The sequence below is a fragment of the Semicossyphus pulcher genome, unplaced genomic scaffold (assembly GCF_022749685.1).
Source record: "Semicossyphus pulcher isolate SPU_LCO1_2020_fin unplaced genomic scaffold, fSemPul1.0.p SCAF_1, whole genome shotgun sequence".
NCBI lineage: Eukaryota > Metazoa > Chordata > Actinopteri > Labriformes > Labridae > Semicossyphus > Semicossyphus pulcher.
The window spans coordinates 35,967,552-35,991,358 of NW_027211603.1; the positions used below are offsets into that span (position 1 = coordinate 35,967,552).

The window sequence follows — 23,807 nt, forward strand, 5'->3', positions numbered from 1 at the left end:
GGCTGGAGTTCTGTAGTAGATTGTAATTATACCATATTGGAGGGCAGTCACATAGCTTGACATTACAACCCATTTCTGGACATCTTACCAGATTTGCAGATTTTATAATTGGTCCAAATATTGTATGTGCTGATTTCAGTTTTGTCCAGCAGAATATTACATCTGCTAATCTACAAGGTTTCACTAGAGCCTGCTCTATCTAAGTTGTCAATGCCTTAATCTAAAAGGACCAGCAGTATAATTTGAAATCAGGGAGTGCCAGACCTCCAGATTCTTAGAGCGCTGAAGTGTGCGCATACGAATGCGAGGTCTTTCGCCATCCCAAATGAATTTAGAAGTCATAGATTGTAGTTCTTCAAAGTATGTAGGTGGCGAAAGCAAAGGGATCATAGAAAATAGAAAATTCAGTCAGCCAAGAAGGTTTTATTTTTAAAATTGAAATCGTGCCTTGCAATGACATTTTAAGATTAGACCATCTCTGGATATCAGATGAAATTTCAAGTTTCAGTTTTTCATAGTTTGTTTCCGATATATGCGATTTATGATGTGAGAATTTGGTTGTAGTCAAAGTATGTAAAACTAGAGTCATGCCATTGTATATATGGAACACCTGGTTGCTTTGTTGAAACATTCAGAGGAATGAGAAGGGATTTATCCCAGTCGATGTGATAACCAGAAAACTGACTAAATTGGGTAAAGACTTGTAATATTTGAGTTAAAGAGATGGAAATATTAGTAAAGTAGGAATCTCCCTGAGGTGAAGCATGTGTGTGTGGAGGCAGCAGTGAGAATTTCCACGTCATGTCACAGTTACTTTCTGCTTTCCTCAAGATAGCAACGCTCCACCCGTTTGCTGAACCACACCCGATTTTAAGACCAACACGCCCATGGGCGCTAACGTGGCACTAAGATCACTTAATGTGGGTGCTGGGGGTAAAAATGACAACTGTGTCCCATGGAAAATAGCAATAGCTTTGCGCCAGGGGTACGATAGGGCCCTCTGTATTAAACAACTACAGACCTGTCTCTTACTTCGTGTTTATAGTTAAGATTTTGATAGAGGGCTGTTTAGACAACTCAACACCTTCTTAAATTCTAGTGGTCATCCTGACAAATCAATAATTAGATGAGCCAAAACTTCCTTCAATTAAACAGGAATAAAACAAAGATTATTTTGTTCGGAAACAAACAGAAAAGGCTCAGCATTAGTAAACATTTTCAGTCTCAAAAAGCCCAAGACCAATACTGTAATCTTGGAAGCTAATAGATTCCAAGGCAAACAAAGCACTATCCAAAACAGCATTTTATCAGTTAAAAAATATTGCCAGAACTAAAGGGTTTGTGTCCTAAAAAGACAAAGAGAGGCTCATCCATGCTCTTATCTCAAGTAGAGTTGATTAGTGTAACGCCGGGGACACATCGGATGCCAAAGCGCTGCGAAGCGCCGTGGAACGAAAATCGCGCACGACCCGGAGTACTTCCGTTCACACCAGACGCACATTTCTCCGCACAGGTCTACAAGCGCCTCTGCTCCTCAGCTGTCGTTTACTCACATTTGGACCTGTTTTTTCATCATGCTCTCTCTCTCTTGCTCTCTCTCTCTGTTTGCGTGTGTGTTTTGACACACCGCCCGCTCCCCCTATAGCCAGTCCACTTTGTGTCTCTCTCTTTCTTGTGTGTGTGTGTGCGTGTGTGTGTCTGTGCCTGTGTGTGTGTCTATGTCTGTGTGTCTGTGTCTGTGTGTATCTTCATCTCTCTCGCGCTCTGCTTAGATACTGACAAATATATAAAAGCACACAAATATAACATCGCATTTGTCAATCGCGGTGTTTTATTTTGAAAATTGTTTTAATTTTGAAAATTGACCGGATTCTCTCGTTGTTTCATGTGTGACTTCCTGCCAGGATTGACGCAATTGCTCGCGGCTCGCTCCAAAAATAGACCAGACGCCGAAACGACCGCTGCAGGGCGCGAGCCGGCCACGGAGGTGCGCGCCGCGTCGCGTCTGGTGTGAACGACACAATCGGTTAACATGGGCGCCTAAAGGAAAGTGGCTCCGCTTTGCGGCTATTCGTGGCGCTTCCGCGTCCGGTGTGTTCCCGGCGTAATGGTCTTCTAACCAGACTTCCTAAAAAGACCATGAAACAGCTGCAGCTAATTCAGAATGCTGCTGCTAGAACTCTGACAAGGTCTAAAAGAATGGAGTACATTACTCCGGTTTCTCTGCACAGGCTTCCAGTTAACTACAAAATAGATTTTTAAAGTGTTTCAGCTGGTTTACAGGTTACTGAATGGTATAGGCCTGTAACATAATTGTTTAAAATGATTCAACCAAACAGGAACCTTAAATCTGCTGCCACAGGTCAGCTAGTTCTGAGAGTCCTAATAGACATGGTGAAGCTGCTTGTAACTGGAACAAACTGCCATTAGGTAGATAAGATGTGCTCCAAACGCAGACATTTTTAAATCCAGGTAATTCTACAATACATATCATGCACAAGCAGATAATTCTCTGTTGACAGATGTACACTGTTTGAGTCACTTACCACACTTGTAGGATTGGCAGCAGGTGCCTTGTGAGATAGAGAGCTCGAAGCCCAGCGGGCAGGTCATTGGAGTCGGACACAGGGCTACGTCGCATTCTGTTGGGGGCAAAGGGATAGGAATCATGAGTTTGACTTGGAGGTTTACCTCAATTTGTACCACAACTTAGTAACTTACAATTACAAACTTAGAAAGCCAGGCTGTGTTAAAAAAAAAAGTGCTCTTACATATTACAATACAACAAGCCTGAGCGGCATTGCTCCAGCAGCAGGCGGTTAAAGGCCTCGCTCATCACCTAAGGGAAGGTAATCAGAGAGGCACATCCACTTCTTTTGACCAACATTAATCCTGAATGTCCTTGAACTGAACAGTTACCCTCTGGTAACAAACCCACTTCTCTCACATTTTACTACTGACCATTGTTCAAAGAATTCCCTTTTTTCCATAGGTTTCCCTTCAATACTTCCCTGAGGACATCTTCCTGTAGAACCCTGAAACCTGCTCAGTATTACATCACAATATCGGTTGAAATGACTGTATGACAGGGCTGTTACATCTGTCGACTGATTTAAAACCTCTGATGAATTACATATCTCGCTACAATTTAATTATACTAAAAACAATTAAAACCACCAGATGCTACAAGGTAGAAACACACATTCTTCAATCTGTGACATATCAACTACAGTGAAGCCTGGAGTCTCTGTTAACATGGAAGGACAGAGACTCAGCAGTCTCACGTGAACAAATCCACAGTTTGGTGCATCTGTGGATTTTATTTTAACTTCTGCTTAAACCGTTTTGTTGGGGAGCAAGATGGCGGAGTAAGGATGCCAGTGGTTTTGGTGTTCTTGAGTATTAAATGTTTATTAGTTAATTGAGCAGAGCCTCAAAAATAATACGAGTCTTCATCCTCTTCTGGGTCGTTAAGAATTCCATCAAAACGCAGACTGTCCACCTTAGAGTTTAATTGCTGCTCAAACGCCACTTTCATCCCATCCATTTTGCTTTTTAGGGACTTCAACTCCTGCAGCACGCTGTTCGAAAATGAAGAATCCCCGTCCTTTTGTTCCTTTAGTCTCGTACTTGGCCCATCATTCGACATTTTGACCAAGCTTGTTTTCCGAAACTTTAAATGTACCACACATTAATATAGAGGGATATACTTGGTCTGGCCACAACAAAAAAACTCATATAAAGGCTCCTAAAGGCTTGGGTGGTGTGATGGCAAATGAAATTTTCAGTTCATACAGGGTATGTTTAATTGATAAATCAGTAGATGATATAACGGGTTTACAGTTTAAGCATCCGGTGTCAGAGTATTGATTTATAATATTCTCCTGTTGTCTTCCTCCTGAAGGATCAGTATGGGCTGACTCCCAATGGCTGTATAATCACCTGCTGGTTCAGTTTTATATATTATTAGAAGCTGATGCTCTTTATGTATGTGGAGATTTGAACAGCCAAAAAGGGAAGCTGGAAGACTGCATTAGTGATACTGATGTGGGTGTCCCTCCCCAGAAGCTTGGATGATGTTGTACATAAACAGGGTGGAATGGTGGAATTTCTGAAGGACTCTAAATGTGTTTTGAATGGACGGATAACAGGAAATGATAACTTCAACTCAATATCTGTAAAAGGGAAAGCAGTTGTAGATTATATAATTACTCCTCATGATTGTTTAAAATCATGTATTGAGTTGAATATTCATACCCCAAAAGAGTTAATTGAGAGTGGAAGCATTAGTTGCCTCAACCTGCTAGGTGATCAGTGTAAAGCACCTGATCACTCCATGTTGTTTTTGAAAAATGAGAAACTGATTTTGGGCCATTGTTTTCTGGAAGTATCTGCCCAGACGAGTGGGATGATTGTTTTCTTGCAAGGGTAGTTGATGTTGAAAATAATAAGGAGGCTAATATACAGCAAGATTCCTATCCCCCCAATCAATGCTTAAATTATCTTATTACTGGAGAGGAAGTAAAAAGGGCTATTGAAGGACTTAAACTACGAAAAGCAACCGGTCTTGATAATCTACCAAATGAATTATTGAAACTCCCGTGTGTATTTGATATGTTATGTAACCTCATTTCTTTTTGCTTTGAGTACAGCCATTGTCTTGTTATTTGGAAACTCTTGGTTTGTTGGCAGATGAACAGAATGGCTTTAGGAAGAAAAGAGCTTGTATTGATCATATATATTCTTTATCTACGATATTGCATCCAAGAAAGGAGATCTATTTTTACTTGTTTTATAGATTTTCAGAAAATCTTTGACTGTATTAACCACAAATTTCTCAGTTTCAAATTGTTAAAATCTGGTATTGATGGTGATGATGATATTTTATAACTCTTTAAAAGCTTTCTACCAAACCCCAGTTGCGTGTGTTCAGGTAAATGATTATAGAACAGGCTGGTTCCCCACCCCCACACAGGGGGACATGCTCTCTCTTATGCTATCTTAAATTTACATAAATCATTAAAAAATGCAAATTAAGCAAGCATCCATTGGTGTCAGACTAGGTGAATTCTAAGTTGCCACGCTATGATATAGTCCTCCTTGCTGAGACTGAAGATGACCTTCAGAATTAGCTGAATATTGTGTACTGATGGTGCAATAAATGGAGATTAAAGATAAACTGAGATAAAACTCAGGTTATGCATTTCAGGAAGAAGGGTTACAGACTGAGTTTAGATTTTGTTTTGGCACAGCACCTCCTGCATACACAAAAAAAGTACAAATACCTAGACTTACTGTCAATGACCACCTTACATTTGAAGAGGGAAAACGCACTGGGAGCTTTCCTTAACAAGGTAAAGTTATGTAAGGATCTTGGTTATAAAACCTACACACAGCTTTATAATTCTTGTGTTTGTCCCATTCTAGATAATGGTGCAGGGGTCTGGGGTTACCGTAAGCAAACCAAGTGTGACATGTTCAGAGCAGAGCTGTGTGCTGTTTTCTGGGTGTGCATAAAAATGCACCAAAACATGCGATTTATGGTCACATGCGCTGGGAACCATGTGAGGTGTGGCATAAGGGTGACATGTTGGGACTGTGTAACAGATTGATTAACATCCCAGATAACAGACTAACTAAGATCATCTTTCTCTGGCATCTCTCGAATAACTATCCTTGGGCCAGGGAGCTTTAAAAAATATTTAACCAAGCAGGTCCCCCATATATATACAGAAACAAATTATCATGTAGTCGGTCAAATTAAAACAATACTATTTGGTCTGAAGAAGTCTTATATAAACCAATGTTAAGGACATATTGTTTGATTGTGTTAATTTTTCTCAATTGGCTTTTTTCTCAATTTTTGATTGGGTGGGCAAGACACACATTTCGGTGGGCTGAGCCCGCTCCTGCGACAGCTGCTGACAGCCCCGACACAGTGAAGCAGTTTCTCACAAAAAAGTAAGTGAGAATACTTTAACAATAAAGCAAAACCATGCAACATGTAACTTGACATAATCAGGATAGTGATGTCTGATTTGACATTTAGATTTTTTCAGTGTAAACATTTGTAAACAAACATGGTGGGTCTCAAGTGAAGTGAAGCCTCAGCATCCACACCCTAGAAATGTTTCCTTAATTTCGGAAAGCTTATAGGTAGCTTTTAAGCTAACTGCAAAGAAAGGCCTCAAGTTATCTCACCTCACCACCAAAATAGAAACTAATGGAAGGGTTTACAGATCCCATGCTGATTTTTCTATGTTAAATCCAAAGTTATGTTGTAGTCTCTGAAAAATTAGTCCAGATATGTTTTTTTTAAAGCTTTGCTGCGTTTGACTGCCTTCAGAGTTCTAGTAGTAGTCATATCCAGTCTGTTGCATCCATTCAGTACGGACCAGGAGGCACCCAACACTGTGACAAACTGCACAACAACAAGGCAAACTGTGGACGTCTCACTTGCCAGTTTGGGAATGTTGATGATTCAGTACAGTCAGTAAAAGAAGGTGAAATAAGCAAATCTACTTCTACAAAACTACAACTGACCACATGAACGTGTTGAGCAGCAGCCGTCCGTCTTGGTAACCAGTTTCTGGCCAGGCTCGCTGCAGTCAGGGATCATTGCTGTTGCACAGGGAACAGACTGACACTGGACGCTCATGGAGTCCTTGTCACACTCACAGATGTCGCAGCCACTTTTCCATGTTTCACCAGGCTGGTTAAGAGAAATAAAAACAGTTCAGACACACAGCTAAGCTTTGCTTGTGTACATAAATGTATGTTTGTGGCAGAGTTCTCACCATTTTTGGTTTTCCATCAGGTCCAACACAGTCTGAAATTCAAACAGAAACAAATGTTTGTGGAATTGTAGATGTGCAATTTGATTATCTATGGAATTTTTTCTTACCACAAGAGGAGACACAATCTTGATAGACTTGGTTGAATAAGGTGGTACCAGGGGGACAGAAGCAACCCTCCTTAGTGCCGTTAGAAGATGATATATCTCCTGTGTTGAACTTCTTGTTGTATCTGATGTCACAAATTAAATGAATAAATGTTTATTTGTGTCCAATATTCAGTAATCAAAGCTAACTTCTGAGAAATGTGTACCTCATCTAGACAAGTGGCGTCTGTTATTTATTTTTTACAATGAATGATTACTCCATAATACACTAAATGATGTGTAAATATGCTCATTTCAGTGACTGCAATAGTTCACGAGTGTAGAATTCAACATTCTGTCAGAACTTTGTGTTTTTTTTTTTGGATAAAATTCTCGAGCTCACCACATTACATCCACCATGACTTCAACATTTAATTTTACTCTATAATAAGATTGGAGATTTATTCAACAAGAAACTTCGATGCACTGTAGGCTTAACCCTCCTGTCGTGTTCGTTTCTGCCCCCTTACTTTGGTGTTCCCAGTCAAATCTATTTTAACTGCTCTTACATGAACACAAAAACCATTAATCGTCACCAAACACCTTTTTAAGCTGTAAACAATGTCTCAGGCTAGTGTTTAACATGAATAACTGCAGTGAATTTACAAAGAATAGACATTGAAAATGTATTCCAAAATCCATCGATGTTGTCTTCCATTTCTGGGACATCCTCCTCTATCTCTGGTTCAACTTCAATCTCCTCTTCATCTGGTTCAAAAACTGTTCAGTCTGAAATGTGTGGTTCATGTGGGGGGATGTGTGGCGGTCATTTTTGACCAGGAACACCACAAAGTCAATAAAACTACTCAAAATTCAATAAAAGTGGTGATCAGCAATTTTATATGTTCAGATGACGAGTGTGGAGGATATCATAAGACCTTGAGGCAATCAAATGTAAAACACAATATTTATGATTGATGAAAGTTGTAAAACAGTCAGATTTGACCCGAACACGACAGGAGGGTTAACCTTTGATAGATGTCGATTCAGCAAAAAAATACTAGGGATACAATTTCAACATTTAGAGTTTTGGAAGAAACAGTCAGCCTCTGGAGATCTACATCTACAAGAATTTGAAAGTTCAATGTCAATAGAGCTACATTTTGGTACAAGTTGCTAAATCGTAGCACAAAATACAGATTTGTTATACATTTTTGAAGTTTTCAGTTGGTTGCTTCAGCAAAGACAGGTTGACAAAGAACTGGACCTGTGTGCAAACTTTCATTTACTTTCAGGGGGAGCAAATGTAACTGGCAATGACTGTGACTATGGATCACTACATCTGTTGTTTGTTTTTCTCATTGTTTCATTGTTTGTGAAATTGTCTGAATATGATAACCATTTTTAATTGAGTGTTTTTCAGGTTAATGTCTGTTTATTTTTCCTTTCCTCTTTGGAATTTTATTTAGAACCCAGATGATGGAAAACTAATAAGAGGGTGGGGGGGTCATTGTCACATTCATGTCGTGCCTCTTCAAACATTTAGGTTTTTGTTTGAAAGAATTAAATTGAAAGCAGGCAGGTGGTGTTTAAACATTTAGAAAAACATACAGATAAACAAGATCACACTTTTTACACAACATGTTCTTTACCCGTCATTGCATGTAGACTCTACTGACGGGCCACAGGCCTTGTACACTTTGTTGCTTGGACACTTGTGCTCTGTAAGATGGAAATATATTTATATACACATCTTTGAACACTCCATGGAACAACTGTGGGCTTTTACACTTAGGAATACATATCTTACCACACTGCCCATTGGTAGCATTCCTCCAGTCAATACAGACGCCTTCTTTAGCGCACTCAGCAGCATAGGTCTCCAGGCTGGTGCAGGTAGTGTTGCAATTGTCAGATCGACAGGAATTAAAAAATGGGCCCGGGGGTACGACTGACAAGCACGGTTCAAATACACTGAAAGGGCACACACAAGCAAGAACACTTTGTCAGAAAAAGTGATCATAGCAATAAAATACAGTTTTCAGTTCAGTTTGTGTTTAAGTTTGATGATTGAGTTCTACAGCGTAAGTTTTACAATCACTTCTTAGAATGATAATAATACTAATAACTTTATTTATATAGCATCAAAAACAAGTTGTGTTGTGTGCTTTACAATTCAAAGAAGGCACATACAATCAAGCAAAAAACAAATATGAACTAGTGCTGCAAGCAGCATTGAACGGGCCCTCGCACCAGCGACGCAGACACCGGGGCGTGTCGCAGTCGCAGAGCAACTTGCAGCCACGGTTTCGGTGTAATGTTCTGCATGGGCTGTATATTTAAAAAATTGTAGGGGACGCCAGTGAGCCATTTAGCCACGCCCACTAACAAAACCTATACAGACCTTCCCATTACCCCACTGGGGACATGTTTACCGATTATCAGGGCTGTATCAGTATTGTAAGCCCCTGAAAAAAGTACTTCCTGTTACTGGGGAACAATGCGACGCCACGGCAACAATGTGGGACGTGGAGTTATGAGTTTTAAAACGGAGCGTAATCCAGGTCTTAGGTCCCTACTGAGACACATATGAGGAGGATATGTTTTACTGTCTTGGAATAGTAGCTCGTAGCGTAAAACATTAAATTTCCTGTTATTTCCTGTCGCCAGTAGTCGGCGCTAGGAGTATCAGTGAATAATGGCATATCAACATGTTCAGGCCGGGAGCCTTATTAAGCATGGAAAGTCTGGGTCACATTGGAACATGCACGGTCGAGTTAAAGGCCACTTCCTGTTCACTTCCTGGTTCGAAATTCGTCATGTAACTTTGAGCCCCGAAAAAGGCCACTCCCCCTTCGAAAAACGTAAAGCCTTTGATAACTTTTAATCCTCAATGTCTTGTCAGTACACTGACCGAATGTGAAGTCGATTGGATCAAGTCTCTAGGAGGAGTTCGTCAAAGTATCAACCCATACAATAGGGTCCTCGCACCCGTTGGTGCTCGGGCCCTAATAATCCCTACAGTTACAATAGGGTCCTCGCACCCGTTGGTGCCTGGGCCCTAATAATAGTAATAATCCTTACAGATACAATAGGGTCCTCGCACCCGTTGGTGCTCGGGCCCTAATAATAATCCCTACAGTTACAATAGGGTCCTCGCACCCGTTGGTGCTCGGGCCCTAATAATAATAATAATTCCTTCAATTTCAAGAGGTCCTCGCACCGCCTTCGGTGCTTAGGCCCTAATAATCCTTACAATTACAATAGGGTCCTCGCACCCGTTGGTGCTCGGGCCCTAATAATAATTATCCTTACAATTACAATAGAGTCCTCGTACCCGTTGGTGCTCGGGCCCTTAAAAGTAAAACAAAGCAAACAGTTAGGAAAAAGCCAGATGATAAGAGTGAGTTTTAAGAAGAGATTTAAAAGATGAAACTAAGCTTGCCTGCCTGAGATATTCAGACAGAGAGTTCCACAGCTGGGGAACTGCAAAGGCTTGGTCACCTTTTGTGACTAGTCGAGATTTAGGAACCTCTAGCAGGGCCCTGCCAGAAGATCTCAGGCAGCGGCCATAAGGGCTCATAAGGAGTTAGCAGCTCACAGATGTAGGCTGGAGCTTGACCACTTAAAGATTTAAAACCAAGCAATAAAATCTTAAAATCAATTCACAGGTTGCCAGTGAAGGGCAGCAAGGACTGGTGTGATGTGGTCACTTCTCTTGGTGTTGGTTAAAATCCTGGCTGCAGCATTTTGAATTAATTGCAATCTTTGGATGTTGCGCTTGCTGATACCGGAATAAAGTGCATTACTACGCAGGATTTACCCCAGGGGTAGTATGTAAACAGTGAAAAGGAGGGGACCCAAAGTAGACCCCTGAGGAACCCCACAAGAGAGAGGAGCACAAGATGAAAAGTCAGATGTTAATGGACTGTACTTTTCTGTCATCTTTGCGACCACTCAAAGCTGCTTTTACACTACATGTCACATTCACACACACATTCATACACTGGTGGCAGAGGCTGCTACGTAAAGTGCCCATCTGTCAATCAGTTATCACATTCATGCCACCATTCATGCCACCTGGAGCAATTTGGGGTTCAGTGTCTTGCCCAAGGACACTTCGACATGTAGCCTGAGGGAGCTGGGGATTGAACCGCCAAGCTTCCGATTAGAGGACGGCCGACTCTACCACTGAGCCACAGCCGCCCCTAGGCGGCTCCAAGCATAACAGAAAAAGACCTGTTCAACAAATATGAAATCAACCAGTCCAGTGCCACATCACTGACGCCAACACTGTACCTCAGATGGCTGATTAAGACATTGTGGTCCACTGTATCAAAGGCTGAGCTGAGGTCAAGGAGAATTAAAATAGAGTACCGGCCAGAGTCAGCTGCAAGCAGTAGATCATTAGAGACCTTGACCAGAGCAGTTTCAGTGCTATGTTGGGACTGGAACCCAGATTAGAATTTGTTCTAAAATCTTAGATAAAAATAGCAGCTTGGAGATGGGTCTAAAATTACTTACAGGGGGCTTAAGAGAGGGTTTTCTTTAAAAGGGGATAAACTATGGCATGTTTAAAATAAGAGGGGAAATCTCCAGACGACAGAGAGCGGTTAATAATAATTAAAATGTCTGGACCACAGCTTTTAAAAAACAGCTTTTAGAAACCAAGTATGAATGCAATCTGAATGGCAGGTGAATGACTTAGAAAGTGCAACAGTATGTTCTAGGTTTGCCAGAGATATTTCACTGAAATGGTTAAGCAATGCAGGAGGACGAGAGTTAGAATTAAGCTCCCTCATAATCACAAGATCAAGAGTGTCCCCTTTGTCATTACTGGGGTGTTTAACATGTTTTGTCAAGTTAAAAGAATCTAAAAGTTTAATAAAACCAGAAGCAAACACAGGATGAGGGGTAATATGGCTAAAATCTTCACCTGAGTTAAAACATTACGATAAAAACATTCAGGGTCTAAAAGTGTGGACATAAAATCTGGCCTGGAACTGGATAAAATGAGCTCCATCAGACAGAGAGAAACGCCGACGCATTTCCACTGTAGTCTCGATGAACTGTTGAACAGTCTATGGTTTTTAAGCTCACAGTCGGGAGACGTACAGAACATTGTCATAAGTTGACATGTTGGGCTGCATCAGGGTTATGGAAGGTCCAAAAAGTTTCTATTAACCATCAAGTCAACCTGTATCACATCTAAAACTATGCATGTAACTTTCAGGAAATATAGCAATGTGCAATACTTTATGCCTATGTTCTGTAACTACAATGCTTTTCAACTGTTCTCTTTTTTGATTGATTTTAATTGTGTATAACTATTAAACAACTCTACTTAAGAAATTATCATGAATTTAGATTTAAATTCCGAGGCCCGGCAGCCTCGGAAGCTAATGACCAGCCTACCCAGCTAGCAGGAAACATCGGCGAACATTACCTTCAAGTTATTATTACGTTTGAAAGAAAATGGTTTAATCTAACATTCAAAGAACTTTATAAGGATGTTTATCATTTCAAATAAAGTTCTTGTCACGATAAAACTAACTAAGACAAAACGTTTTAACGTCAACATTCTAAAGATATTTTCAGGATGTTATTGAGGCATGGGATGTCAGAACGCCTTTTATAAAACATTTGCTGAATGTTACATAAAAACAAAGGTAGAACATGCTGACTGCAACATTCAAATGATGTTTTCACGATGTTAGTACGGCCTGAACTATCAAAATGTGATCTCTAAAATGTTCCTGAAATGTGATTTGAACATTCTCACTGCAACTTTCTGAAGATGTTTTCAGAGAACATTCTCCTACTATTAAAAACATTGTATGTAACATTCTCTGAGAGTTCTTACAACAAAATTTTCTAGTTGGGTAGGCAGTAGCCGATCCAATGGGTTGCTATATTAGACACATAACTTGCCGCCCAGGTTGAATGAATAGGCGGCTTCTCATTTACCACTGCTGGCATGTCAGTTACCAGAGCCTCCTTCGGCCTCTCAATAGTCCTAATTTTGTCCTTTATCCTGCACCACTCACTTTGCATCAAGTCTACGTCTGTTGAGGCATTGAGAATATCCTGAAATAATTTTAGGTCTATGAACTACTTATACACAATGCATCAGATGTCTCCTAATCCACAGCAAATAGTGCAGCAGCCAAAGAGGATGTGTCTCCCCTTACCTGCTAATTAGGAGTTCACAGATGGGTGGTGAGCAAACAGGTGCTGTTGTTGTTTGTGCAGTGGTCTCGGTTGATGTTGATGTTGTTGTTATTGTCGTTGTTGGTGGGGGGGTTGTGGAGGGAGCACAGGTATTATTTGGGAGAAGCCAGTGTTCTGCAGTGGTTGGGCAGCTTCCTATCATGCCGTTGGGAGAACGGCAGTCGTTGTCCTGGGAGTTGTCACAGGTCCCTGGAAAATGAGAAGTAAAAAGTGTCCTGGAAAACTTCTCATGTTATATTGTGCTTTACGAATTAAAAAAAGACACAAAAATTGTCTTGAAAACCCAGAAACAACAAAATCATTCTCTAATTTTACTAATGACTACATTCGCTTAACATAAGTCTTCGGTGGCTTATTTAATATGGCAGCAATTGAAGCTGGACAATGTGGCTCGTTGTGAAGAAAACTTGGCCCTACGCATGCACATCCTCATGAACACGTGGCTCTAATTGGTCTGAAAGTAAATAGATAAAGTAAAGAAGAAGTTTTAATGTGAAAATGTGAAAATTAAATGTCAGATGTGTTACTTTGTGAAATCTGGGGCTTATCCTAACTGCAAGCTGGTTGTGTCAGTGGCGGGTCAGTAGGTCAATGGGAAAGCACTGACATCTTTTTCACCCCATTATTTCTTACATTACTGAAAAGGCTTAGAATAAGAAACAGCAGCATGTCTGTTGTGGAAACTCACCGCACTGTCCCTCAGTGTTCCCACTGAAGAGGGAATAGGGAAGGTAAATGCTGAATGAGTTGGTCCTATAGATAATTTCTGCATTGATCGCAAGTATTGTTAATGAAATCTCCATATCTGTGCTAGTGAGGAGCAGGCCAGACTTGATGTAGGCAGGATAGATACGTTTTTTTATAAACACCTGTAGGAAGGAAGAGAAAAGACAAAGAAGACATTCCTATGAGTAATCTATCAGTCTGAAAATTATTTATGAAGTGACATACTGACACTTATAACATACAATTTAAAATGTTGCTTACCACATTGCCGAAATACTTCAACTGAGTAAAAACAATCTTGTAGGATTGGAACAAAACAATGACAGTCTGGGGACAGAATGTGCTATCTGAAGGATCACACTCTTGATTATCCAATATAATAGTCAGGTTGTAATTATTTATAATCTCTTTGACCAGGTAGAACTTGCAGTACTGCTGAAAATCGTACGTTTTTCCATCCAACGTGCTGTAGTGCTTTTTATTCCAGACAGTGCATACACCTGCAGGATGAGAAAAACCATGGAGGGAAATGGAGAGTAAACACTGAAACAAGTAGAGAGCATAATTACTTCCACCAAGGCTACTTCAATATACCTTTAGTAGTTAGCTGTAGTTAGCAGTAAGCTGCTTTAGTAGCTACTGCTTCCTGCTATTGGTTGGTGGGTTATTACATGCAAGACCTTATCGACAGAAATCAGCAATAAAATGTGGGAGGCAATGTGTTATCAAATGTACGTAAGATACACTTCTGACTCTCATTGACTCCGCAAAGCATTATGGCATTTTGCATATTTCTATGTGGATTCTAAAAGCAAATGAAACATTTTCTAACATTTTGTATTATAACAATTAGAAATGTACATAGGAAAAAGGAATGCGCTCCATTGGTAGATGTACTAGCACAGTTACATTTACTAGAGCTATTACACCTACGAATCGGGCAGATGTGACACATTCTACCCTAGACACTTGCTGTATTTATCAAATTGACACAAGAATGCATGTCATTTAAGCTGGCTGTATTGAAAGAAAACATGCAGTTGAGGCCATAAACTCACAAGGAAAATGTTCACTGAGGTGAAGTAGGCTCATTTGCTTATAGGCATATATACAATTGGACAACTTTTTGCAACAAGTGGAGTTGCATCTTGCTGGTCCATAAAATGGATTTTATAGCCAGGAGGCTTTCCACTTCAATACTGCAGTCTGTGCTCTAGACAGCTGTCTCAGCATAAGAAGATCCTCGCTGCATATAAAAGTAGTGGTAAACTCTGTTGCAATGTTACATTTTCAACTTACATTCACATTCATAGTGGAAGCAGCATCCATTTTCATCATAGACCTTAACAGTGGGGCGTCCATTGGTACATATGAGTTCTTGTACTTCGGGACAGGAATGAACTTTCTTTGTAACCTTGCCATCAATGCAGATAGCATGGGTGCAGTTATCAATCATCCAGGACTCTCCATGCTGGATAGGGGTTGAGCAGTAAGCAATAAGTTATGTAAGAGGAAAATATGAAGTCTTAAAGAATAAATTGTAATTCATTTTTTTCAAGATGCAGGGCTCTATCTTCTCTGTGCACAATATTTTGTCATTTTATTTTATGATCTATTCTATAATCTGAAGTTAAATGTAACCATATTGACATGTGGTCTGGTTTTCTACATGTTGATTTTTTCAGTTCTGAATTATTACGTTTTAATAGTAACATATTACAACATGTCAAATTTGGTTGGATAGTACATATTTTACTGGTTTATATGCAAAAATAACATCTGACAATCTAGGTACAATAAAGTCACCTAATAAATCTTCATGGTGTCACATAAATATGATCCTGGTAATGACACACTCATTAAGTTGGACTTATAAAATAAATGATTTGTTTCTTGGTGGACCACTTAGAAATTTGTCTTAAACTATCACACAAAGATAGCCATCATAACCGCACATCTGTGGCTCAGTGGTAGAGTTGGTCGTCTTTCAATTGGAAGGTCGGAGGTTCGAGCCCTAGCTCCCTCAGGATACATGTCGCAGTGTCCTTGGGCAAGACACTGAATCCCAAATTGCTCCTGGTGGCATAGTCAACGGGTATGAATGTGATAACTGATTGACAGTTGGGCACTTTACGTAGCAGCCTCTGCCACCAGTGTATGAATGTGTGTGTGAATGGGTGAATGTGACATGTAGCGTAAAAGCAGCTTTGAGTGGTCGACAAGACTAGAAAAGAGCGATATAAGTACAGTCGATTTACCATTGACATCTGTTTTTTTACAAAGTAAAGTTATGAGGCTAAGTAAAGTATTTTGGCAAAACTCTTGGATCTTAGTTGTTTCGCTGACACAATGCAGCTCTTGGTATACAATTATTAATGTCTTTTGGAAACATAATTACATATAAAAAAACCCCACCTATGATCTATTTTTTATACCTGTCTTGTTTGATTCATATAGATGCAGGGCTTTGATGGAGTTGTTGGTACAGTGGTGGTACCAGGGGTTGTGGTAGGTATTGGTGTTGTGGGACATGGATGTGGAAGTGTTTCAATTTTACAAGAGTCATTGCAATATGCATCAAAACACCATCCATGACCATCAGTGACATTGTACACCCTTTCCCCTGTGAAAAACAATTGAGATAAAAATTTAGTGCAGAAAATTGAAGGGTTACTAATTCAAAAAACAAACCATAACAAAGAGACTTATTGGGTGGTCATAACGAGAATAGCCCTGCATTAAAAATAATCAATAGGTGCTGCGTTAAATATTGATGGCTCAGGAAAGCTGGACTTCTGTTCTGTTTTGTAACTTAACTTAACTTAAAGTTGTAATCTCGATGATAAACGGTAATTGTGGGGGCATACTTTCCAGATATCCAGACAGTGTTACATGTGTGACATTCACGGTTGGCCCTGGTTGTAACTCTTGATATTCCTGGCTGATGGTCACTTCCCTTTTTAGACTGTTTGCCTTCAAGTGAGCGTCAAATTTATTCATTTTTCTCACTTATTTTTGAAGTTGTATCTGTAGTCATTGATCTTTTCTTTGTTTGTTCAGCCATAGTAGATTACTGTTTACTCGCAACACTTGCAGAGACTCTCTCTAGCAGACCAACCACTGCTGGGTGATGGAAAATGCGTCACCCAGCAGTGGTAACTGGACGCCACTTGTGAGTTTTTTCCGCAAAAGTTGCACCACAGACCGAGTCCATAATAATACTTTGTAGCACATAGTTGTTACGTGGTTGTGTGACTGGCCTTATTGTCAATGATTGGTGATATGCATGCAAGGCTTTTATATCCTCGCTGATTGCCATGGCTTGCGTCAATGAAATGTTGAATTTTACATATTGATTCAAGACTTCAGCATAACGCTGGAGTACTAGGGGGGACCTACGATTGCCACTGGGTATTTTGCACACTGATACTACATATATGTGAATACAAGCCTTTAATTAAACTAATGTTTGGCCCAAAAAGCATGAAGCAGACCGTCATAATCACAAGTTGTAATCTAACACTTTTTTGAGGTGTAAAAATATTTAAATGTTAAGATAATAAGTGAGTCATGACAATCAATAAAAGTGAAGTTAGTATATCACTTGAGGATCCAAAAAAGTAACAAATGATCAAGTAAAATATAATCAGTGAGTTTGATAAACTGGTGTTAATAGCCATTAAGAGGTATATTTAAAATAAAAATGGAAGATCACCCACCAGGATAATATGATGTTCCATTGACAATGCAGACACATAATGTCGTAGTTGTTGTATGCAGTGATATTGTTGAAACCTCTGTGGATCCAGTTCCAACAGTAGTGATTGCACCAGTTGTGTAAACAGTTGTGCTTCCTGGAAGAGTCGTTGTCAATGGGCTTATAGAAGTTGGAGTGGATGTTTTACTTAAAGTTGTAGACACAATAGTTGTGTTTACAACAATAGGTTTTGAAATGGTTGTTTGTGGCTTTTCAGTGATGACTGTGTGTTTTGTTGTGGTTCCTGTAGTTGTTGTTGATGTACCAGTTGTGGTAGAAGTTGTAACTGGGCCAGTGGTGGATTCTGGAAGTGTTGTTGTGGTTCCTTTAGTAGTCGTAGTTGTTGGTGTTGGTGTAGTTGTTGTGGTTGTACCAGTTGTGGTAGATGTTATTGGACCAGTGGTGGATTCTGTAGGTGGTGTTGTTGTGGTTACTTTAGTAGGAGTAGGGGTAATTGTTGGTGTTGTTGTTGGTGGTGTAGTTGTAGCAGTTGTGGTTGACGTTGTAACTGGGCCAGTGGTGGATTCTGTAGGTGGTGTTGTAGTGGTCCCTTTAGTAGTAGTAGTAGTTGGTGGTGGTGGTGTAGTTGTTGTGGTTGGACCAGTTGTGGTAGATGTTGTAACTGGGCCAGTGGTGGATTCTGTAGGTGTTGTTGTTGTGGTTTCTTTAGTAGTAGTAGTAGTAGTAGTAGTAGTTGGTGGTGGTGGTGGTGGTGTAGTTGTGGTTCCTTTAGTAGTAGTAGTAGTTGGTGGTGTTGGTGTAGTTGTTGTGGTTGGACCAGTTGTGGTAGATGTTGTAACTGGGCCAGTGGTGGATTCTGTAGGCGTTGTTGTTGTGGTTTCTTTAGTAGTAGTAGTAGTTGGTGGTGTTGTAGTTTCTTTAGTAGTAGTAGAAGTAGTAGTAGTTGGTGGTGGTGGTGTTGTTGTTTCTTTAGAAGTAGTACTTGGTGTTGGTGGTGTAGTTGTGGTTCCTTTAGTAGTAGCAGTAGTAGTAGTAGTAGTTGGTGTTGGTGGTGGTGGTGCTGTTGTTGTTGTGGTTGGACCACTTGTGGTAGATGTTGTAACTGGGCCAGTGGTGGATTCTGTAGGTGGTGTTGTAGTGGTCCCTTTAGTAGTAGTAGTAGTTGGTGGTGGTGGTGTTGTTGTTGTGGTTGGACCACTAGTGGTAGATGTTGTAACTGGGCCAGTGGTGGATTCTGTAGGTGGTGTTGATGTGGTTTCTTTAGTAGTAGTAGTAGTAGTGGTCGGTGTTGGTGGTGTAGTTGTGGTTCCTTTAGTAGTAGTAGTAGTAGTAGTTGGTGGTGGTGGTGTAGTTGTTGTGGTTGGACCAGTTGTGGTAGATGTTGTAACTGGGCCAGTGGTGGATTCTGTAGGTGGTGTTGTAGTGGTCCCTTTAGTAGTAGTAGTAGTAGTTGGTGGTGGTGGTGGTGGTGTTGTGTTTTCTTTAGTAGTAGTAGTTGGTGTTGGTGGTGTAGTTGTGGTTCCTTTAGTAGTAGTAGTAGTAGTAGTAGTAGTTGGTGGTGGTGCTGTTGTTGTTGTGGTTGGACCAGTTGTGGTAGATGTTGTAACTTGGCCAGTGGTGGATTCTGTAGGTGGTGTTGTAGTGGTCCCTTTAGTAGTAGTAGTAGTAGTAGTTGGTGGTGGTGGTGTAGTTGTTGTGGTTGGACCACTTGTGGTAGATGTTGTAACTGGGCCAGTGGTGGATTCTGTAGGTGGTGTTGTAGTGGTCCCTTTAGTAGTAGTAGCAGTAGTAGTAGTTGGTGGTGGTGTAGTTGTTGTTGTTGGACCACTTGTGGTAGATGTTGTAACTGGGCCAGTGGTGGATTCTGTAGGTGGTGTTGTAGTGGTCCCTTTAGTAGTAGTAGTAGTAGTTGGTGGTGGTGGTGTAGTTGTTGTGGTTGGACCACTTGTGGTAGATGTTGTAACTTGGCCAGTGGTGGATTCTGTAGGTGGTGTTGTAGTGGTCCCTTTAGTAGTAGTAGTAGTAGTTGGTGTTGATGGTGTAGTTGTGGTTCCTTTAGTAGTAGTAGTAGTAGTAGTAGTTGGTGGTGGTGCTGTTGTTGTTGTGGTTGGACCACTTGTGGTAGATGTTGTAACTGGGCCAGTGGTGGATTCTGTAGGTGGTGTTGTAGTGGTCCCTTTAGTAGTAGTAGTAGTTGGTGGTGGTGGTGTAGTTGTTGTGGTTGGACCAGTTGTGGTAGATGTTGTAACTGGGCCAGTGGTGGATTCTGTAGGTGGTGTTGTTGTGGTTTCTTTAGTAGTAGTAGTAGTAGTAGTTGGTGTTGTTGTTGTTGTTGTTGTTGTTTCTTTAGAAGTAGTAGTAGTAGTAGTTGGTGGTGGTGGTGTAGTTGTTGTGGTTGGACCAGTTGTGGTAGATGTTGTAACTGGGCCAGTGGTGGATTCTGTAGGTGGTGTTGTAGTGGTCCCTTTAGTAGTAGTAGTAGTAGTAGTTGGTGGTGGTGGTGTAGTTGTTGTGGTTGGACCACTTGTGGTAGATGTTGTAACTGGGCCAGTGGTGGATTCTGTAGGTGGTGTTGTAGTGGTCCCTTTAGTAGTAGTAGTAGTAGTTGGTGGTGGTGGTGTAGTTGTTGTGGTTGGACCACTTGTGGTAGATGTTGTAACTGGGCCAGTGGTGGATTCTGTAGGTGGTGTTGTTGTGGTTTCTTTAGTAGTAGTAGTAGTAGTAGTAGTTGGTGGTGGTGGTGTAGTTGTTGTGGTTGGACCACTTGTGGTAGATGTTGTAACTGGGCCAGTGGTGGATTCTGTAGGTGGTGTTGTAGTGGTCCCTTTAGTAGTAGTAGTAGTAGTTGGTGGTGGTGGTGTAGTTGTTGTGGTTGGACCACTTGTGGTAGATGTTGTAACTGGGCCAGTGGTGGATTCTGTAGGTGGTGTTGTAGTGGTCCCTTTAGTAGTAGTAGTAGTAGTTGGTGTTGGTGGTGTAGTTGTGGTTCCTTTAGTAGTAGTAGTAGTAGTAGTAGTTGGTGGTGGTGGTGTAGTTGTTGTGGTTGGACCACTTGTGGTAGATGTTGTAACTTGGCCAGTGGTGGATTCTGTAGGTGGTGTTGTAGTGGTCCCTTTAGTAGTAGTAGTAGTAGTTGGTGTTGATGGTGTAGTTGTGGTTCCTTTAGTAGTAGTAGTAGTAGTAGTAGTAGTAGTAGTTGGTGGTGGTGCTGTTGTTGTTGTGGTTGGACCACTTGTGGTAGATGTTGTAACTGGGCCAGTGGTGGATTCTGTAGGTGGTGTTGTAGTGGTCCCTTTAGTAGTAGTAGTAGTTGGTGGTGGTGGTGTAGTTGTTGTGGTTGGACCAGTTGTGGTAGATGTTGTAACTGGGCCAGTGGTGGATTCTGTAGGTGGTGTTGTTGTGGTTTCTTTAGTAGTAGCAGTAGTAGTTGGTGGTGTTGTTGTTGTTGTTGTTGTTTCTTTAGAAGTAGTAGTAGTAGTAGTTGGTGGTGGTGGTGGTGTAGTTGTTGTGGTTGGACCACTTGTGGTAGATGTTGTAACTGGGCCAGTGGTGGATTCTGTAGGTGGTGTTGTAGTGGTCCCTTTAGTAGTAGTAGTAGTAGTAGTTGGTGGTGGTGGTGTAGTTGTTGTGGTTGGACCACTTGTGGTAGATGTTGTAACTGGGCCAGTGGTGGATTCTGTAGGTGGTGTTGTAGTGGTCCCTTTAGTAGTAGTAGTAGTAGTTGGTGGTGGTGGTGTAGTTGTTGTGGTTGGACCACTTGTGGTAGATGTTGTAACTGGGCCAGTGGTGGATTCTGTAGGTGGTGTTGTTGTGGTTTCTTTAGTAGTAGTAGTAGTAGTAGTAGTTGGTGGTGGTGGTGTAGTTGTTGTGGTTGGACCACTTGTGGTAGATGTTGTAACTGGGCCAGTGGTGGATTCTGTAGGTGGTGTTGTAGTGGTCCCTTTAGTAGTAGTAGTAGTAGTTGGTGGTGGTGGTGTAGTTGTTGTGGTTGGACCACTTGTGGTAGATGTTGTAACTGGGCCAGTGGTGGATTCTGTAGGTGGTGTTGTAGTGGTCCCTTTAGTAGTAGTAGTAGTAGTTGGTGTTGGTGGTGTAGTTGTGGTTCCTTTAGTAGTAGTAGTAGTAGTAGTAGTAGTTGGTGGTGGTGCTGTTGTTGTTGTGGTTGGACCACTTGTGGTAGATGTTGTAACTGGGCCAGTGGTGGATTCTGTAGGTGGTGTTGTAGTGGTCCCTTTAGTAGTAGTAGTAGTTGGTGGTGGTGGTGTAGTTGTTGTGGTTGGACCAGTTGTGGTAGATGTCGTAACTGGGCCAGTGGTGGATTCTGTAGGTGGTGTTGTTGTGGTTTCTTTAGTAGTAGTAGTAGTAGTAGTAGTTGGTGGTGGTGTTGTTGTTGTTGTTGTTTCTTTAGAAGTAGTAGTAGTAGTAGTTGGTGGTGGTGGTGTAGTTGTTGTGGTTGGACCAGATGTGGTAGATGTTGTAACTGGGCCAGTGGTGGATTCTGTAGGTGGTGTTGCAGTGGTCCCTTTAGTAGTAGTAGTAGTAGTAGTTGGTGGTGGTGGTGTAGTTGTTGTGGTTGGACCACTTGTGGTAGATGTTGTAACTGGGCCAGTGGTGGATTCTGTAGGTGGTGTTGTAGTGGTCCCTTTAGTAGTAGTAGTAGTAGTTGGTGGTGGTGGTGTAGTTGTTGTGGTTGGACCACTTGTGGTAGATGTTGTAACTGGGCCAGTGGTGGATTCTGTAGGTGGTGTTGTTGTGGTTTCTTTAGCTGTAGTAGTAGTTGGTGGTGGTGCTGTTGTTGTTGTGGTTGGACCAGTTGTGGTAGATATTGTAACTGGGCCAGTGGTGGATTCTGTAGGTGGTGTTGTTGTGGTTTCTTTAGTAGTAGTAGTAGTTGGTGGTGGTGGTGTAGTTGTTGTGGTTGTACCAGTTGTGGTAGATGTTGTAACAGGGCCAGTGGTGGATTCTGTAGGTGGAGTCGTTGTGATTCCTTTAGTAGTAGTAGTAGTAGAAGTAGCAGTACTGGTAGTTGGTGTTGTTGGTGATGTCGGTGGTGCTGTCGTTGTTGTGGTTGTACCAGCTGTTGTAGATGTTGTAACCGGGCCAGTGGTGGATTCTGGAAGTGTTGTTGGGGTTTCTTTAGTTGTAGTAGTAATAATTGTTGTTGTTGGTGCTGTGGTTGTTGTGATTGTACCAGTTGTGGTTGATGTTGTAACTTGGCCAGTGGTGGATTCTGTAGGTGGTGTTGTAGTGGTCCCTTTAGTAGTAGTAGTAGTAGTAGTAGTTGGTGGTGGTGGTGTAGTTGTTGTGGTTGGACCACTTGTGGTAGATGTTGTAACTGGGCCAGTGGTGGATTCTGTAGGTGGTGTTGTAGTGGTCCCTTTAGTAGTAGTAGTAGTAGTAGTAGTTGGTGGTGGTGGTGTAGTTGTTGTGGTTGGACCACTTGTGGTAGATGTTGTAACTGGGCCAGTGGTGGATTCTGTAGGTGGTGTTGTAGTGGTCCCTTTAGTAGTAGTAGTAGTAGTTGGTGTTGGTGGTGTAGTTGTGGTTCCTTTAGTAGTAGTAGTAGTAGTAGTAGTAGTTGGTGGTGGTGCTGTTGTTGTTGTGGTTGGACCAGTTGTGGTAGATGTTGTAACTGGGCCAGTGGTGGATTCTGTAGGTGGTGTTGTTGTGGTTTCTTTAGTAGTAGTAGTAGTAGTAGTAGTTGGTGGTGTTGTTGTTGTTGTTGTTGTTGTTGTTTCTTTAGAAGTAGTAGTAGTAGTAGTTGGTGGTGGTGGTGTAGTTGTTGTGGTTGGACCACTTGTGGTAGATGTTGTAACTGGGCCAGTGGTGGATTCTGTAGGTGGTGTTGCAGTGGTCCCTTTAGTAGTAGTAGTAGTAGTAGTTGGTGGTGGTGGTGTAGTTGTTGTGGTTGGACCACTTGTGGTAGATGTTGTAACTGGGCCAGTGGTGGATTCTGTAGGTGGTGTTGTAGTGGTCCCTTTAGTAGTAGTAGTAGTAGTTGGTGGTGGTGGTGTAGTTGTTGTGGTTGGACCAGTTGTGGTAGATGTTGTAACTGGGCCAGTGGTGGATTCTGTAGGTGGTGTTGTTGTGGTTTCTTTAGTAGTAGTAGTAGTAGTAGTAGTTGGTGGTGGTGGTGTAGTTGTTGTGGTTGGACCACTTGTGGTAGATGTTGTAACTGGGCCAGTGGTGGATTCTGTAGGTGGTGTTGTAGTGGTCCCTTTAGTAGTAGTAGTAGTAGTTGGTGGTGGTGGT

General features: G+C 41.4%; 1 protein-coding gene across 1 annotated transcript in view; it reads right to left on the bottom strand.

The window, feature by feature from the left end:
- Positions 1-23,807, bottom strand: part of LOC138591095 (mucin-2-like) — a 91,857-nt gene that overhangs the window by 11,119 nt on the left and 56,931 nt on the right. The window contains exons 30-40 of the mRNA XM_069661640.1: positions 21,059-21,772; positions 15,137-15,308; positions 14,099-14,337; positions 13,800-13,980; positions 13,072-13,300; positions 8,691-8,854; positions 8,533-8,602; positions 6,905-7,026; positions 6,798-6,829; positions 6,544-6,712; positions 2,547-2,642 (exon numbers count right to left, since the gene is read on the bottom strand). Of these exons, the coding sequence (XP_069517741.1) occupies positions 2,547-2,642; positions 6,544-6,712; positions 6,798-6,829; positions 6,905-7,026; positions 8,533-8,602; positions 8,691-8,854; positions 13,072-13,300; positions 13,800-13,980; positions 14,099-14,337; positions 15,137-15,308; positions 21,059-21,772 (2,188 nt within the window). The remainder of the gene's footprint in view (positions 1-2,546; positions 2,643-6,543; positions 6,713-6,797; positions 6,830-6,904; positions 7,027-8,532; positions 8,603-8,690; positions 8,855-13,071; positions 13,301-13,799; positions 13,981-14,098; positions 14,338-15,136; positions 15,309-21,058; positions 21,773-23,807) is intronic.